General features: G+C 36.6%; 1 protein-coding gene across 13 annotated transcripts in view; it reads right to left on the bottom strand.

The window, feature by feature from the left end:
• DLG1 (discs large MAGUK scaffold protein 1) overlaps positions 1-17,432 on the bottom strand; it is a 262,697-nt gene that overhangs the window by 235,727 nt on the left and 9,538 nt on the right. For all 13 annotated transcript variants that reach the window (XM_064366954.1, XM_021676123.2, XM_021676118.2 and 10 more), the window contains exon 4: positions 6,221-6,387. In XM_064366954.1, coding sequence (XP_064223024.1) covers positions 6,221-6,387 — 167 coding nt within the window. The remainder of the gene's footprint in view (positions 1-6,220; positions 6,388-17,432) is intronic.

Genomic DNA, 17,432 nt, shown 5'->3' with positions numbered 1-17,432 from the left:
GCTATCTTCCCACCTCAGCCTCATGAGTAGCTGGGACCACAGGCAAGAGCCACCATGGCCAGCTAATTTTTGTATTTTTTGTAGAGATGGAGTTTTGCTATGTTGCCCAGGCTGGTCTCGAACTCCTGAGCTCAAGCAATCTGCGAACCCTGGTCTCCCAAAATGCCGAAATTACAGGCATGAGCCACCACGCCCAGCCCCAAAATTTTACTTTAATGGTTGTTTTTTTTTAAACCTTTGACTCTCTTTTCCAGTTGAAATGTACTGTGGTTAGGAGTAGGGTGCATCCTTTTCTACTGGAATGTCCTATTAAATCAGGCAATTCCTCCTACTCTTTCACCTTGCTCTGTTTATTTATTTATTTATTTATTTTTGAGAGGGAATCTTACCCTGTCACCCAGGTTGGAGTACACTGGTGTGATCTTGGCTCACTGCAACCTCCACCTCCTAATTTCAAGCAATTTCATACCTCTGTCTCCCGAGTAGTTGGGATTACAAGTGTGCACCACCATGCCTGGCTAATTTTTGTATTTTTAGTAGAGACAGAGTTTCACCATGTTGCTCAGGCTGGTCTCGAACTCCTGACCTCAGGTTATTTGCCCACCTCAGCCTCCAAAAGTGGTCAGATTATGGGCGTGAGCCAACGCGCCCTGCCTTATCTTGTTTTTTTTAAGAGCCACCTAACCTTCCTTATAAATCAACGCTTTTCTATTGAAATGTCCCATTAAATCAGGTAATTCCTCCTACTCTTTCACCTTGCTTTTTTTGGTCATATATCCTTCCTTAACATCTCTAAAAGTAATTCACTCTTATTTTACAATAGAATTCTTATAAAAATGACATGTGTTATTTTAAAAAATTAATAGAGCTGGGTGTGGTGGCTTATGTCTGTAATCCCAGCTACTCTGAAGGCTGAGGTGGGAGGACTGCTGGAGACCACCACCAGGAGTCTGAGACGAGCCTAAGCAACATAGTAAGACCCAATCTCCAAAACACTTTAAAGAAACGGTTTTAGGCTCAGACACAGTGGCTCAGGCCTGTAATCCCAGCACTTTGGCAGGCCAAGGTGGACGGATCACCTGAGGTCAGGAGTTCAAGACCATCCTGGCCAACATGGTGAAACTCTGTCTCTACAAAAATACAAAAATTAGCCAGGCATAATGGCAGCTGCCTGTAATCCTATCTACTTGGGAGGCTGAGGCAGGAGAATCACTTGAACACAGGGATGCAGAGGTTGCAGTGAGCCGAGATTGCACCATTGCACTCTAGCCTGAGTGACAGGGGGAGACTCTGTCTCAAACAAACAAACAAACAAAAAAGGTAGTTTTAGCTAGGTGTAGTGGCGCTACTCAGTGGGCTGAGGCAGGACGATCCCTGGAGCCTAGGGGTTTGAGGACACGGTGAGCTATGATGGCACCACTGCACTTCACCCTGGGCAACAGAATGAGACCCTGTTTCTAAAACAACAAAAAAAGTAATACAGAAAAGTACAAAAAAGAAAATCCCTATCACTCTGAAATAATGATTAAATATTAAACATTATTCCAAACATCTCACTAGACATAACACTCAACGTAAAAGGTATCATATAAAAAAAAATTTTTTTTTTAATGGGATGCTAATTCTGTCACTTTAAATTTACTACATCAGAAGAAATAGAAGTTACAAGGTCACAAAGTAACTGAAAAATGACCTGGCAAGAGTTAGATCAGTTACCAACTGCTATTTAAAAAAAAAAAAAAAAGACCCAAAGGATTATAAATCGTTTTACTATAAGGACACATGCACATGAATGCTCATTGCAGCACAGTTTACAATAGCAAAGACCTGGAACCAACCCAAATGCCCATAGATGATAGACTGGACAGGGAAAATGTGGCACATATACACCATGGAATATTATGCAGCCATCAAAAACGATGAGTTTGCGTCCTTTGTAGGGACATGGAAGAACCTGGGAACAATCATTCTCAGCAAACTGACACAAGAACACAAAATCAAACACCGCATGTTCTCACTCACAGGCGGATGTTGAACAATGAGAACACATGGACACAGGGAGGGGAGCACTACACACTGGGGTCTGTTGTGGGGAAATAGGGGAGGGACAGTGGGGGGTGGGGAGTTGGGGAGAGAGAGCATGGGGAGAAATGCCAGATATAGGTGAAGGGGAGGAAGGCAGCAAATCACACTGCCACGTATGCACCTATGCAACAATCTTGCATGTTCTTCACATGTACCCCAAAACCTAAAACGCAATTAAAAAAAAAGAAAAAAAAAGACAAAGACAAAGAAAACTGGACAGATGCTTTAAAAGACGAAGATTTGTATTTTAAGAGAGTAACAGGCAAGTTTTGTGGAAATTGAACAATCTTAAATACTTTTAGCAAAAATAACCCTTTTTCAGTCCTGCAAAAGCAAACATGAAGTGAAAGAGGCATGTTATATACAATTGTTGGAAGAGATCATTACATCCAAGAATTAGTACACAAGTATAATAACCTAAATTCTGTTTAAGACAAAATGGTTTTATGATTTTCAAATTTTTCAAGTTATAGTATAATAAACTTTCTTAAGTTTTAAGTTACTTGTTTTAATTTGAGTAAGTAGATTCTCTAAGTCTCTTTTTAGTCCTAAACATCATGCCCCAAGACTCTAAAGCAGCAAATGAAACGAGATCAAATAATAACTTAGCCAGGTTTTCCAAATTAAGCATGAATGGATGGGTGAAAGGGGAACATACTTACCTTCTCTCATAACACCCTCAAAAAGTAGAAATTAAACCTCCAAACATTTCAGATTTTTAAAAAAATCATTATAACTATCATTCATCAGTGTGTTTCAAAGCTATTTACATTTTCAGACAAACACCTGTCAGGATATTCTGTCATCTCTGTAAGATGGTACTTCCAATTGACCTTGCTCACTCAAGTTTGATACACACAGGTTTTTGCTACTTTTAAAAAATCTAGGACTTGATGGACATATCCCAATGTTCCCCTTAGAGTCTACTCATGAATGGGAACAGATTTCAAACATTACTACAGCATTTTCCATGTGCCATGTACTAAACAACATTTTGTGATCATATTCTCTTCTCATCTATTACTTTGCAAACTAATAAGATCTGACATTCACAATATGAAAGTTCTTACTCTCCTATTCACTTAAAGTGCCTTTATCATGTTCATAATATACCTTTCAGGAGGTGTAGAACCCAGAGCTGCAAATAGCATTCTAGGTATAAGTACCTCATAATTTTATAAAGATTGAAGTGTTTCCAATGTCATTTTTGATGAAACTCAATGCACTACTGATCTTTCTGAATGAAATCTATGTGGAAAAAAACTTCCAGTTTACAAAACTGTCAACTTATTCAACCTTAATAAATATTTACAGTTAAAAAAATTATTACTGATATATATATATATATAATTGTATGTATTTATAGGGTACATGTGATATTTTGATAAATGCATATAATGTGTAATGGTCAAATCAGGGTATTTAGAATATCCATCACCTCAAACATTTATCATTTCTTTGTGTATTCTAAACCATTTTGAAATATACAATAAATTGTAGTCACCCTATTGCACTACTAAACAGCAGAATGTATTCCTTCTAACTAACTGTATTTTTAGTCGTTAATCATCCTCTCTTCATCTTTTCCATCTTCCACCCTTCCCAGCCTGGTAGCTACCATTCTACTCTTTACCTCCATGAGTTCAACATTTTTAGCTCCCACATGAAAACATGTGATATTTATCTTTCTATGCCTGGCTTACTTAATTTCACATAATAACCTCCAGTTCCATCCATGTTGTTGCAAATGACAGGATTTCATTCTTTTTACGGTTGAACAGTAGTCCACTCGTGTGTGTGTGTGTGTGTGTGTGTATGTGTGTGTATACTGTATACACACCACACTTTCTTTATCCATTCATCTGTTGATGGGTATTTAGATTGATTCCATATCTTAGCCATTGTGAACAGTGCTGCAATAAACACAGGGGTTCAGGTACCCCATTGATATTCTGATATCCTTTCTTTTGGACAGATATCCACTAATGAGACTGCTGGTGGGCAGTTCTATTTTTAGTTTTTTTGAGAAACCTCCATTGGTTTTCCATAATGGCTGTAGTAATTTACATTCCCACCAATAATGTCAAATATTTACTTTTAATGGTTGCACTGATCCGGCCATTATTTAAACAATCACCTACAAAAATAAGTAAACATCAAGTATAAGAACTGTAGGCTTTATAATCAAAGGTAAGTATCTTAAATCAGACAATGGAAAACACTAGTCAGCAATTAATTCTCTTATTAAGCAAGTCGAATTCTCTTAAAGTTTAACATGTTTTTTATATAAGCAAGTTTTCTAACCTAGAACTAAGACAATAAATGTGAAATACAAACTGTGTAACTGTCTTAGTCCATTTTGTGCTGCTACAACTGGATACCTGAGACTGGGTAATTTATGACAAACAAAAAATCATTTCTCACAATTCTGGAGGCTGGAAGTCCAAGATCCAGGCATCTGATCTGGTAAGGGCCTTCTTGTTGCATCTCAACAGGGCAGAAAGCAGAAAGGCAAGCTAAAATGCTAAACTCTTTGTGGAGGCTCTTTCGTTGAGACAGAGTCTCGCTCTGTCGCCCAGGCTGGAGTTTGGTGGTGCAATCTCAACTCACTGCAACGTCCGCCTCCTGGGTTCAAGCAATTCTCCTGCCTGAGCCTCCTGGTAGCTGGGATTACAGACACATGCCACCATGCAGAGCTAATTTCTGTATTTTAGACATGAGACAGAGTTTCATCATGTTGACCAGGCTGGTCTTGAACTCCTGACCTCAAGCAATTCATCCACGTCAGCCTCCCAAAGTGTTCGAATTACAGGCGTGAGCCACCACGCCCAACCTATGGAGGCACTTTTATAAGGGCCTTAATCCCATAAAGGATGGAGGAGTCCTCATGGCCTAATCACCTCCTAAAGGCCCCACCTCTATTATCACATTGGCAACACCTGAATTTTGGAGGGGACACATTCAAACCAGAGCAATAACTGACTGAAGACATTTTAGAAAACCATTTGAAATAGACCTCAGAAATGAACTATTATAAAAGCAAGTGATGTATCAACTAAAGAGTATAGAAATGAAAATTATCCCAGAAAAAGTGATGAAAAAAATAAGGATATACACAATAAATATTATACTTTTTAATCAAAGAGAAGCATACAAGTTCTAAAATTAATAAAGAGAACTGTGAGTTGGGTGTTAAGAGGCCTGAAATTCAAAGGTAGAATTGCCCAAACTAGCTAAATAAAGTGGGTCAAATCATTTAATTCTTGATCTGAGTTTCCTCATCTTTAACATGAAGGCAAGAGATCAGATGTGCTCTGATTCTTCCTGCTCTAAAATTCTGTACTTCTATGTTACTAAAAACTGAGAAACCATCTAACTTCTTTACCAAACTGCTATCTGGTTGCTGCTCACCACCACTTTTTCCTGATTTATTATTCACCAAACAGAAACATTCCATTTTCCAGGCACTGTACTACCTTATACTAACTAGAAAGGGCAGATTCAAATTCAGACAGACAACCACTTTCAAATGACTAATGCTTCTTGGGCAGAATCCTCGTTACAAAATGCTTCATATCTCTGCTATACCACATCCAAGTGGGCGACAGTATAACACAAGAAAAAAAGAGTATTATTAAGATAGTTATGAATATTCAAAGAAATAGCTTTAACTACAGAAATGTAGAAACCAATGCTGATGTTCAGGTTTACGCTTCAGTCTCTATTGAGTTTGAATGCCATCTTTCAAGCCAATAAACAGAGAATCCTTGAGATAAATGGGTACAACTTAGCAGCCCAGACCACAAAACTATTCCAGGAAAGAACACCAGAGCAAAACCATCTTTTCAAAGTACCATTTCCATTTTAATTACACATAGTTGAAGCCTTGTATAGGTCTATCATGCAAAGAATTTTTTAATTCTCAAACAATTCATAACATTTTAAAACAGGGGCAACAGAGAATCTGAGCTTTGCTTTTCAAAAATATTTTAACCCCATTCTCTTTATTCTATTATAAATTATACTTCCACAAAAAAATCCATTTGTATAAAATATTTTAATAAAATGAAAAAACATACCAGCACAAATAAATTGATCACTAAAAAACAGCTTCAGAACAAATTTTTTATCTTACCTCTACACTAGGGCTAAGGCTGCTTGGCAGTGTTTCTGAAGTCACAGTAGAGCTTGGGAGGCTGGAAATTTCCCAAGTATTCACAGGCTGAATTGGTTCAGACTGCTTTGAACGATCTATACATTTTGGATTATCCAGTAAGGTCACTTCATAAAATTCTTGAATATCTAGAAGAAGGAAAATTAAAATTCATAAGTATTTATATTTTCTAACTAAATTACGCAATGCTACAACAACATAACTCAAAAGCACAATTTTTATTCTAGATTAGTAAATTAAGTCCCATCGTATAATGTACTTAAATAGTAAATATTTTCTTATTTCATTATATCACAATCATATCAGAATCTGCAGGGCACCGTGTAAAATTCATAGGCTTTTTACACTTCAAAGTCACTGCTTCGTTCAAATTCCAACTCCATCACCAACCAGCTACAACTTCAGACAAACTACTTAACCTCTGGTAACTTGCCTCTTACTACTGTGAATTGTTGCAAGGATTGAGTATAATATATACAAAATGCCTAGCACTATAGGACAAAATAGGCTCCTAACAGATAGTAGCTAATATCATTATTGTAAATTCTACAGATATGAGTTTATTACTGATATTTTATATAGTCACCACCAATATCTAAGCTGGGAATGTAAATCACTCAAGTGGTTTTAATTGCCCTTCTAGCCAGAGCCAAAGCCAAAAAAAAAGTTAAAAATCAAAGAACAAGAAAAGCTTTCAGATATCCTCTAGTCTGAATATTTTGTAACAGTAAATTAAATATTTTATACTACTTTAGAAACAATCAGTTAAAATCATGATGCAACTCTAAAATAAATGACAAATTTATTTACAATAGCACAGGATAATTTAAAAGATCAAATGACTTTGCAATCAGCTACAATTATAAGAACTTAGTACACTGACCCTGATTATTCACTCTACACTGAAGCTCTAAGTAGCAGTTATACAATGCTTAGATTCACTACTCTTAGTTCCCTATTCACCAACTTGTATAATTTTGGCTTTTTTAAAAGGGAAGGTAACAATAAAAGTGGGTATTATCCTGTAAAGAAAAATTCATAATAACTGTAAACATTTAGACAGAATAACTTACACTTACTGCTTCTCATTATTTTGAAAGCATTACCATTACTTTTAAAAAATGAACCTCACAAAATAGAGACAAACTTAACGCCCTTTTCAGTTTTTTTTTTTTTTTTTAGACAGGAGTCTCGCTCTTGTTGCCCAGGCTGAAGTGTTACAGTGTGATCGTCTTACTGCAACCGCCACCTCCCAGATTCACGCGATTCTCCTGCCTCAGCCTCCAAGTAGCTGGGACTTCTGGCGCGTGCCACCATGCCCAGTTAATTTTTGTTATTTTTAGTACAGACAGGGTTTCACTGAGGCCAAAACATGGCCAGGCTGGTCTTGAACTCCTGACCTCCAGTTATCTGCCTGCCTTAGCCTCCCAAACTGCTGGGATTATATGTGTGAGCCACTGTGTCCAGCCCCCTTTCAGTTTTAATAACCAGTGGAATTGCAGAACTTTCTAAGTAAAAGGCTGGTAAAAACTAATGCTTTGTACAGTGAGGATAATATTAACCTACCTCACAGGGTATTAAGAGTATTACCAGAGGCCAAGCATGGCGGCTTATACCTGTAATCCTAATACTTTGGGGGGTCCAGGCAGGTGGATCACCTGAGATCAGGAGTTCAAGACCAGCCTGGTCAACACAGTGAAAAACTGTCACTACTAAAAAATACAAAAAATAGCTGGGCATGGTGGTGTGCACCTGTAATCCCAGCTACTCAGGAAGCTGAGGCAGGAGAATCACTTGAACCCGGGATGGGGAGGTTGCAGTGAGCCAAGACTGTACCACTCCACTGCACTCCAGTCCGGCCAACAGAGCGAGACTCTGTCTCAAAAAAAAAAAAAAAGCAAAAAAGATATTACTGGAGAAAATTATCTGTGGAAGCATTTTATAAACCATGAACCACTATATAAAACTGCTGACATAACCATATGAAATAAAAAACTCAAGATCAGGACATCACCTACAAAGTATTCTTACCAAAAACTGTTTAACTCCAACCTTAATCAAGCCTTTAGAACTAACTTCTAGTTCACAGGAAAGACAGAACGTAGAGGAACATGATAAATGACACCAAAAGCAAGCTATGAAACAAATCCAGAAGGAGACATTCTATAGGACAACTGGCCTGGTCTCTTTAGGAACCCAGTATCACAAAAAGAAAGTATTTGAAAGTGAGAACTGTTCTGTATAAAAGCAGTGAAAGACAGCAACCAATTGCAATGTCTGAGCCTTGAAAGCTTTGTCTAGAGGAAGTTGTGGGGAAGAGGTACAAAAGATGTTCTGAGAACAATTACGGAAATTTAAATATGAACTACCTTCCACAAAACATTAGGAAATATTTATAATTCTTTTGTAGAAGATACACATGTGGCTGTGTGTATTTATCTAGCAGGACATACATAAGAGATACGTATTTACAGATATATCTACATATATAGATGGAGGTATCTCTTACCAAAAAAAACCGCCCATTATAGTACTATGACCCCAAGAGTTCATACTGATACTGATTATCAGTATCTCAAGTAGCCCATTTTATATTATTCTAAGTCAAGTTTCAAACTCTAAATGTCTATAACCCTTTATTTATGTTGGGATGGGGTCTCAATGTGTCACTCAGGTTAGAGATCAGTGGCATGATCATGATTCACTGCAGCCTCAACCTCCTTGGTTCAAACAATCCTCTCACCTCAGCCTCCCGAGTAGCTGGAACCACAGGCACATGGCACCCCACCTAATTCTTTTATTTTTTGTAGAGACAGAGTCTTCTCTATGTTGCTCAAGTTGGTCTTATACTTCTGAGCTCAAGCTAACTTCCTGTTTCGGCCTCCCAAAACGCTGGGATTACAGGCATGAGCCACCACATCAGTCCCTTTATTTTAGGATTAACTAACAGAACACTGCTGTATTATCCTTCAATAACACCTCTAATCTAGACCAGTGCTAGCCAAAAACACTTTCTACAATGATAAAAATGTTCTATAACTGCACTGTCCAATATGGTAGCTACTAGCTACATATGGTTATTGAGCACTTGAAATGTGACAAATGCGAGGAAGGAAGTGAATTTATAATTGTATTTATTTTAGGTTTAATATATTTAAATAGCCACATGTGGCTATTGGCTGCTGTATAGAACAAAAGCAATCTAGACTAATAATTCAAATATAGGAACATTTCACTTAACCAGTATGATGAAATAATAGTGTTCCACTTGTGAATTTTTTAAAAGTTCAGTCATGTCTTGCTTCTGTCAACTGAAATGCCTTGACTGGGTCCTACATTCATCTATTAAACAGCCCTTTCTAATTTGCTATATTTAAGCTTTTATGGACTAGAAAACCAAATATATACTTATTTTCACTATATCATGGCTAAGACAAAATAAACTGGGTAAACACACAGTAGGATGGCTATTATTTAAAAAACAGAAAACAATAAACGTTGATTAGGATGTGGAGAAACTGGAACCTTTGTGCACTGTTGATAAGAATGTAAAATCATAGTCACTGTTGAAAATAGTATGGTAGTTCTTCAAAATATTAAATTTATTTAATATTTAAATATGGTAGTGCCTCAAAATATGACCATTTGATCCATCAATTCTACTTCTGGGTATATATACTGAAAAAAATTGAAAGCAGGGACTCAAACAGATTATTTATGCACCAATGGTCATAACAGCATCATGCACGATAATCAAAAGGTGAACACAAATAAAAAATCCATCAACAGATGAATGGATAACAAACGTGGCATATATATACAACATAACATTGTTTAGCCTTAAAAAAAAGACATTTCTACATACTAAAACATGAGTGACTAAACTGTGAAGACATTATGCTAAGTGAAATAAACCAAACACAAGAGGAAAAATATGGTATCATTCCACTTATATGAGGTACCTCGAATAGTCAAATTTACAGAAACAAAGCAAAACAGTGGTCATCAGGGACTGGCAGAAGGAGGAAATGAGGAATTATTGCTTGATGGGTACAGTTTACATTTGGTATGACGACAAAGTTCTGGAGGATGAACAACAGGACTGACAGGTGCACAACAATGTGAATGCACTTAATGCCACTGAACTGCACACTTGAAAATAGTTACAATGGTAAACTTTATCAGAATAAAACAAATAAGCTCAGAGTGAGTCTAGGGGAGATCTTAAATGAATCAAGCCCATGACATTTAAGACATGAATTTTGTAATTATCTACCTAGAGGCTTTTGTTTCTGAGGTCAAGCTATGTGATATCATCAGATAATCCTAGACCTAAAAAAGAGATTAATTACCATACTTGGCTAACAAAAACCTATGCATACGTACTAAAACATTTCTGGTAATACATGTGCAGTTGTGGGGAAGTCTTTGATACGACAGTATGTCACAGTTTTTATCACTTTCCTGAAAAAATATACACTCTATACATCATCTTTAATCTTGACTCATATTTCACCCTGACATACTGAATATTCCATAGGTTATACATTTTACTGCATTTGTCCACCATATTTCTTCATCTTTGGGGTGTTCTAGACTACAGTGGTGAACAACACAGTAACACTTCTTCAGAAACTATTTCCCCATTACAATCCTGTAGTTTGCCCATTACAATTCCTTAGTTATATCAGCTAAGGTTTTTCAAATGAGCATCTAATCAAAAAGGGCACAGTCTGGAAAAAATGCTTATACAGACTGAGTTTTTCCTGTGAGTCCAAAGTACCTGTATTTTATATTTCCCATGATATCAGCAATCCTTGGATTTTATAGGTAATCTACATTTTATATGTCAAAAGGTAATTAAATCACTGCACACTACTACAAAGATTTAGCAAAAAAAAAAGTTAGATTATCATTGTGACAAGGCATTTCTTTTTTTTTTTTTTTTTTGAAACAGAGTCCCACTCTGTCACCAAGCTGGAGTGCAGTGGCACAATCTCAGCTCACTGCAACCTCCTCCACCTCCCAGGTTCAAGTGATTCTCCTGCCTCAGCCTCTGGAGTAGCTGGGACTATAGGCACACACCATCACGCCCAGCTAATTTTTGTATTTTTAGTAGAGACAGGGTTTCACCATGTTGGCCAGGATGGTCTCGATCTCTTGACCTCATGATCTGCCCACCTCGGCTTCCCAAAGTGCTGGATTACAGGTGTGAGCCACCTGCCCAGCTGACAAGGTACTTCTACAAAATGACATTCTAGGATTCAAAATACTTATGCTTTGACTTGAGATCTTTCTAAACTGCAGAGCATAACACTGATTCCTATAAGGTACCTAGCCTAAAGCAAAACAGAAGTTACTACCCAAATAGAAGTCAAATGGAAAAGAAAAACAAACATGGTTAACCCTGGAATTGTAACAACTCTCATAAGTTCTGAAAATCTATTTAACATGCCAAAACTGAAAACCCATTATTCTCAAAAATGCAACTTCATGAAAACCTTCATGAATTAATTAGTTTACTCTGAACACGTAAGTATTCAACCAATCATTAATAATAGAGTGAATAAGTTTTGGAAGAAACATAAAAGAAATAAATGGTAAGACAGGATACAACAATAATGTCTTTAGGAGATGAAGAAAATTTAGAAAAAAGATTGTATAACACCTAAGGTTTTCTATTTAAAAACATAAAAAAGTAGATTTTTGGAAAAATTTGAAGGCTATAGTCTAAGGTGCTACAAAAGCTCAAGCACATATTTAAAATTCTCTTTCATGGGTACAAAAATTTCAAAATTAAATTAACCACCTCTATGGCAGACAACGAAAATTTATTTCTCTATTTGGGTTTATATCAGTCATTTGGTTTACATAAGTCATTTCACATGTGTTTCAATATCTAATGTCAGTAATAAAGGCTACTCATAACTACATATATACACACATATGCACTATACATACACACACACATACTTCACATTATGTAAAACAAAATCAACTATAGCAAAACAATGCTTCAAAAGTCACATCCCTCAATACTATTTTATCAGGAATTGCCAAATTTACTACCCAGTATAAAATGACAGTCTTTCAATAAACCTATGCAAAAATTTAACTTGAGTACAACTCTAAACTTAAAACTTTACTGTTTGAAAATGTAAAGAAAATGGGAGCACAGAGGAGTAGTCAAGAGACTGCCAATAGATAAAAGTGATTCCATATTCACCTGAAGATCCAGAAAGCTCACCAGATAAATACCAGACACAAAGTTGAAATCACCTATTACATTTTTATTTACTACCCTGTAAAAAACTATTTTCTTTGAAAATAATGATGCATTACAGCAAGCAAGAAAAGAAGAAAATACAGAAATACTAAAATACGTATTAGCAAAAAATTACATTTTGGTTGATTCACAACTGAAAACATTAATTTTGTTGAAACCTAGTAGATCAGTCTTATTACAGTCTATTCCTCATTTACCATTTATAATCGGCAAGTGCTTTCCCTGTTTTGGCCTAAACTGGGTCTTCACAAGTCCAATTCCTGAAGAAAGATCTTATTAAGGCCACAAAAAGCTCTAACACGTACCCTAAGAAACTCTCAAAAACTAAAACTTGAAGAAAAGCAGTTAGCCCAACAGAACATACTACAATCTTTCTTATTAAAAAAAAAAAACCTGGAAATCTCCAAGATTACACATTTCAAAAGCCTTCAAATATTTAATTTTCTTTTACATAAAAACTTTTCATTACCTTTGTTATTTTCTTGCTAGAATTCAAAGTTCGCAAACAATGGGAGTAATGGGTAAGTGTAGAATCCCAGAAATACTCTCAAGGGGGTGGGGCGGGGGGGGGTGAGAAATGAGAGAAGGAATTTTCAAACAGGCAAAAAAATTTTTTAGCTTTTGGTGACAACTTATATAATCTTAAACCGAGAAACCGACAAGCCATGAAACATTTCTCAAACTAAAGAAATAAGGCAATACTAACTTAGGGTCAGAGTAGAAAATCTAAATATAGGCCCAACAATATGTAATAATTTAACATAATACTGGTGACATTTCTAATCTATGAGAAAATAGTAATTTTAGTTGATGGGGAAAAGAGAATGAAAAGACAAGAAACAGGGAGAAAATACTGGCAAAACACATATCCAATAAAGGACTAACATCCAAAGTATACAAAAATTCTTTACCACTCAATAAGAAACAATCCAATTTAAATAAATAGGAGAAAGATACAAACACTTCACCAAAGACAGAGATGGCAAATGAGCATATATCAGATATCATTAGGGAATTCCAAATTAAAACAAGATACTACTACACATCTACTAAAATGGCTAAAATCCAAAGGACCAACAGTACCAAATGCTGATGAGGACACAGGGCAACACATTGCTGACAGGAATGTAAAATGGTACAACCACTTTGAAAGGCAGCTTTGGCATTTCTTAAAAACTATACATACTCATACTATGTGCTCCAGAAATTTTGCTCCTTGGTATTTACCCAAACAAGCTGAAAACTTACGTCAACTCAAGACCCTGCAAGCAAATGTTTATAACAGAATTATACATAATTGATTAAACTTTGAAGCAACCAAGATGTTCTTTAACAAGTGTGTAGATAAACCAAATGTAGTATGTCCACACAGTGGAATATTATTCAGTCATAAAAAGATATGAGCTATCAAGCATGAAAAGGCGTGGAGGAACCGTAAATACGTTGCTAAGTGAAAAAAGCCAATCTAAAAACGTAACATACTTATGATTCCAACTATGACATTCTAGAAAAGGCAAAACTATGGAGATAGTAAAAAGATCAGTGGTTTCTAGGAGTTTGTGCTGGGGGTGTAGAAGTGGGGCACGGGGGAAGAATAAGAAGAGCACACAGGATCTTTAGGCAGTGAAAAACAACAGCGGTCTCCAACCTTTTTGGCACCAGAGACCAGTTCCACAGAAGACAGTTTTTCCATGGAAAAGGGGGTGGGGGAGCTTTTGGAGTGAAACTGTTCCACCTCAGCTCATCAGGCATTAGATTATCTCATAAGGAGCCCACAACCTAGATCCCTCACATGTGCAGTTCACAACAGGGTTCATGCTCCTGTGACAATGTCATCCCGCTACTAATCTGACAGGATGCAAAGCCCAGGTGGCAATGGTCACTTGCTCACCGCTAAGGTATCGGTCTGTGGCACTCTAATTGGGAACCCCTGTACATTTGTTGTTTTGACACATGTACCTACAATACTACAATAGTGGATACATGTATCAAAACAACAAATGTGCACATCAGATTTGTCAATGTACAATGCAGAGTGACTACTAATGTAAAACTACAGACTTTAGCTAATGACAATATATTAATACTGGCTTACGAAGTGAAACAAATATACCACACGAATGCAAGGTATTTTTGTTGTTTTTGAGACAGGGTCACCTAGACTGGAGTGTAGTGGTATGATCACGGCTCACTGCAGCTGTGATCTCCCGGGCTCAAGCAATTCTCCCACCTTGGCCTCCTAAAGTTCTGGGATTATATGCATGAGCCACCTGAGCCTAGCCTTTTTTTTTTTTTTTTTAAAGAGACAGGATCTCACTCGGTCGCCCAAGCTGAGGTACAGTAGTGCCTTGACCTCCTGGGCTCAACAAATCCTCCTCTACCTCAGGTTCCCAAGTAGCTGGGACTATAGGTGCATGCCACCATGTCTGTTTTGTTTTTTTTTTTTAAGACAGGGTATTATTATGTTGCCCAGGCTGGTCTCAAACTCCTGGGCTCAAGGATCCTCCCTCCCTGGCCTCCCAAAGCATTGGGATTACATGCATGAGCCACCACACGTGGCATGCAAGACGAAAAAGGGAAAGAGGGTTTCAGAATATGGGAACTGTACTTTCCACTCAATTCTTCTATAAATTCAAAACTGCTGAAAAAAAACTGTTAATTTTTTTAACTGTATAAGGGATAAATACCAAATTTCTATTAAAAGGCAATCTCATACTTTTTATCAAGATAATTTCCAAATGTATTTAAAATTAAAATGTTTTTAAAAAGTCTTGAAAGAATCTGAATACAGGTGAATGTTTTTATACTCTTGGGGATAGACTATAATAATCTTGGGGTTTAGAGTATTGGGGATGTATCCAAACATGTTATCAAGGGCAGAAAACACAATATTGATAAAGAAAAATATTGGTGAATCTAACGATACATAAACATATGTTTTCTTAAAAATCCAAGTTTAAACGCAAATAATAAACAAGGGAAGTTATCTGCAATTTACATGGCAGGGTTGATATGCCTAATGTAAATTTTATACCTCTAAGAAAAAGAAAAAAGGAGGAGGAAGAGGCACAAATTAAACAGACAATTTACAAAAGAAAATAATAAAAGCCTTACTTACATCTTTGGTTATTTCTTTAATCAACAAAATGCAGACTAAAACATAAAAATAACTAAATGTATATTCCACATATCAGAGTAGAAAATCCTAAAAAGATGGATAATACTCTGTATTGTTTAAGGTACGGTGAATTAGTCATTCTTCCACATATTTCCTAAAAAATAAATACAACATTCCTAAGAGTATTTAACACATTACATCAATAGTCTTAAAATACACACTCCTTTTGACCAAACAATTCATTTCTAGGAGTTTGTCCTAAGGATATAGTAAAGAATTCAAACAAAAATGCATATGCAAATATGATATTTATAATTCAAAAAAATTACAAACCTAAATGTTCCTAGAAACCATTTTAAAAAACTATAATCTATATAAACAGTCATTTAAAATGGTACAAATCTGGCTGGGCGCAGTGGCTCACACCTGTAATCCCAGCACTTTGGGAGGCAGAGGGTAGGAAGATCACCTGATGAGACCAGCCTGACCAACATGGAGAAACCCCGTCTCTACAAAAAATACAAAATTAGCCAGGCATGGTGACGCATGCTTATAATCCCAGCTACGCAGGAGGCTGAGGCAGGGAACTGCTTGAACCCAGGAGGTGGAGACTGCAGTGAGCCAAGATTGTACCATTGCACTCCAGCCCGGGCAACAAGAGCGAAACTCTGTCTCAAAAAATAAATAAATATAAATAAAATGGTACAAATCTATTGACATGGAAAGACATCTGTTGATAAACTTTGGAGGATAAAAACAGTGTGCATAGTACAGAGAAATCATACTATTCACACTTACACAAACATAACTGCAGTCTACTTCCCTTCCCCCTGCCAAAAAAAAAAGGCAACCCTGTCTATTCAATAAGTGACTATCACAAATAAAAAAATGAGAAGCATATTCTTCCTTTAGGTAGTCTAAGTTTTCATATGCCTCTCAAAATGTGAGCAACTTGCTATATCTCACTGGGCTGAGTATGATTCTATAATTAGGTGTTTTTAGTAGAAGTCAAACAAGCAAATGACTTCGTCTAGGGCTCAAGTGAAGAAATCATTCCTTTCCACTAGAGGAAAAAAACAATTGTGCTGTAACTAACAAGAGATAGTGTTAAATTCCTGAAGGATTTTCGGGGATAATTTTAACTAGATGAGATTTTTCACCTCATATGCTGATTTTAAGTATCAATTCTCACAAAGGAAAGAATTATTTTATTTAGGTACGAAGTTTGTTTCGCAAAATAAAGATGTGTATATATGTGTACACACACACACACACACACACACACACACAAACACACAGAATAACATTCTATTATATTCACCCCATGGATGAAGTAGGAGGTTACCTCTGGTGTGAGGATTTTCTTGTTTACAATATTTAACATACAATAATCTGATCTCAAATGTTTTATACAGAACATGCATCATTTATTTTTATGATAAATTTATTTTGGAGAGTTACAGGAAAGGCAACTAGAAAGCTGAAGAACATTAAAATATAACCCAGCCAGGCGCAGTGGCTCACGCCTGTAATCCCAACACTTCAGGAAGCCGAGGCGGGTGCATCACCTGAGGTCAGGAGTTCAAGACACCAGTCTGGCTAACATGGTAAAACTCCATTTCTACTAAAAATACAAAAAAAATGAGCCAGGCATGGTGGCGAATGCCTGTAATCCCAGCTACAGAGGCAGGATAATCCCTTGCACTTGGGAGGTGAAGACTGCAGTGAACTGAGATCATGCCATTGCAACTCTAGCTTGGGCAACAAGA

This window comes from Aotus nancymaae, unplaced genomic scaffold (assembly GCF_030222135.1).
Source record: "Aotus nancymaae isolate 86718 unplaced genomic scaffold, 86718_ANA_hifiasm-v0.15.2.pri h1tg000067l, whole genome shotgun sequence".
In the NCBI taxonomy this organism is placed as follows: Eukaryota; Metazoa; Chordata; class Mammalia; order Primates; family Aotidae; genus Aotus; species Aotus nancymaae.
Note: the sequence above shows the minus strand (reverse complement) of the source record. Positions and strands in the feature narration are given on the sequence as shown.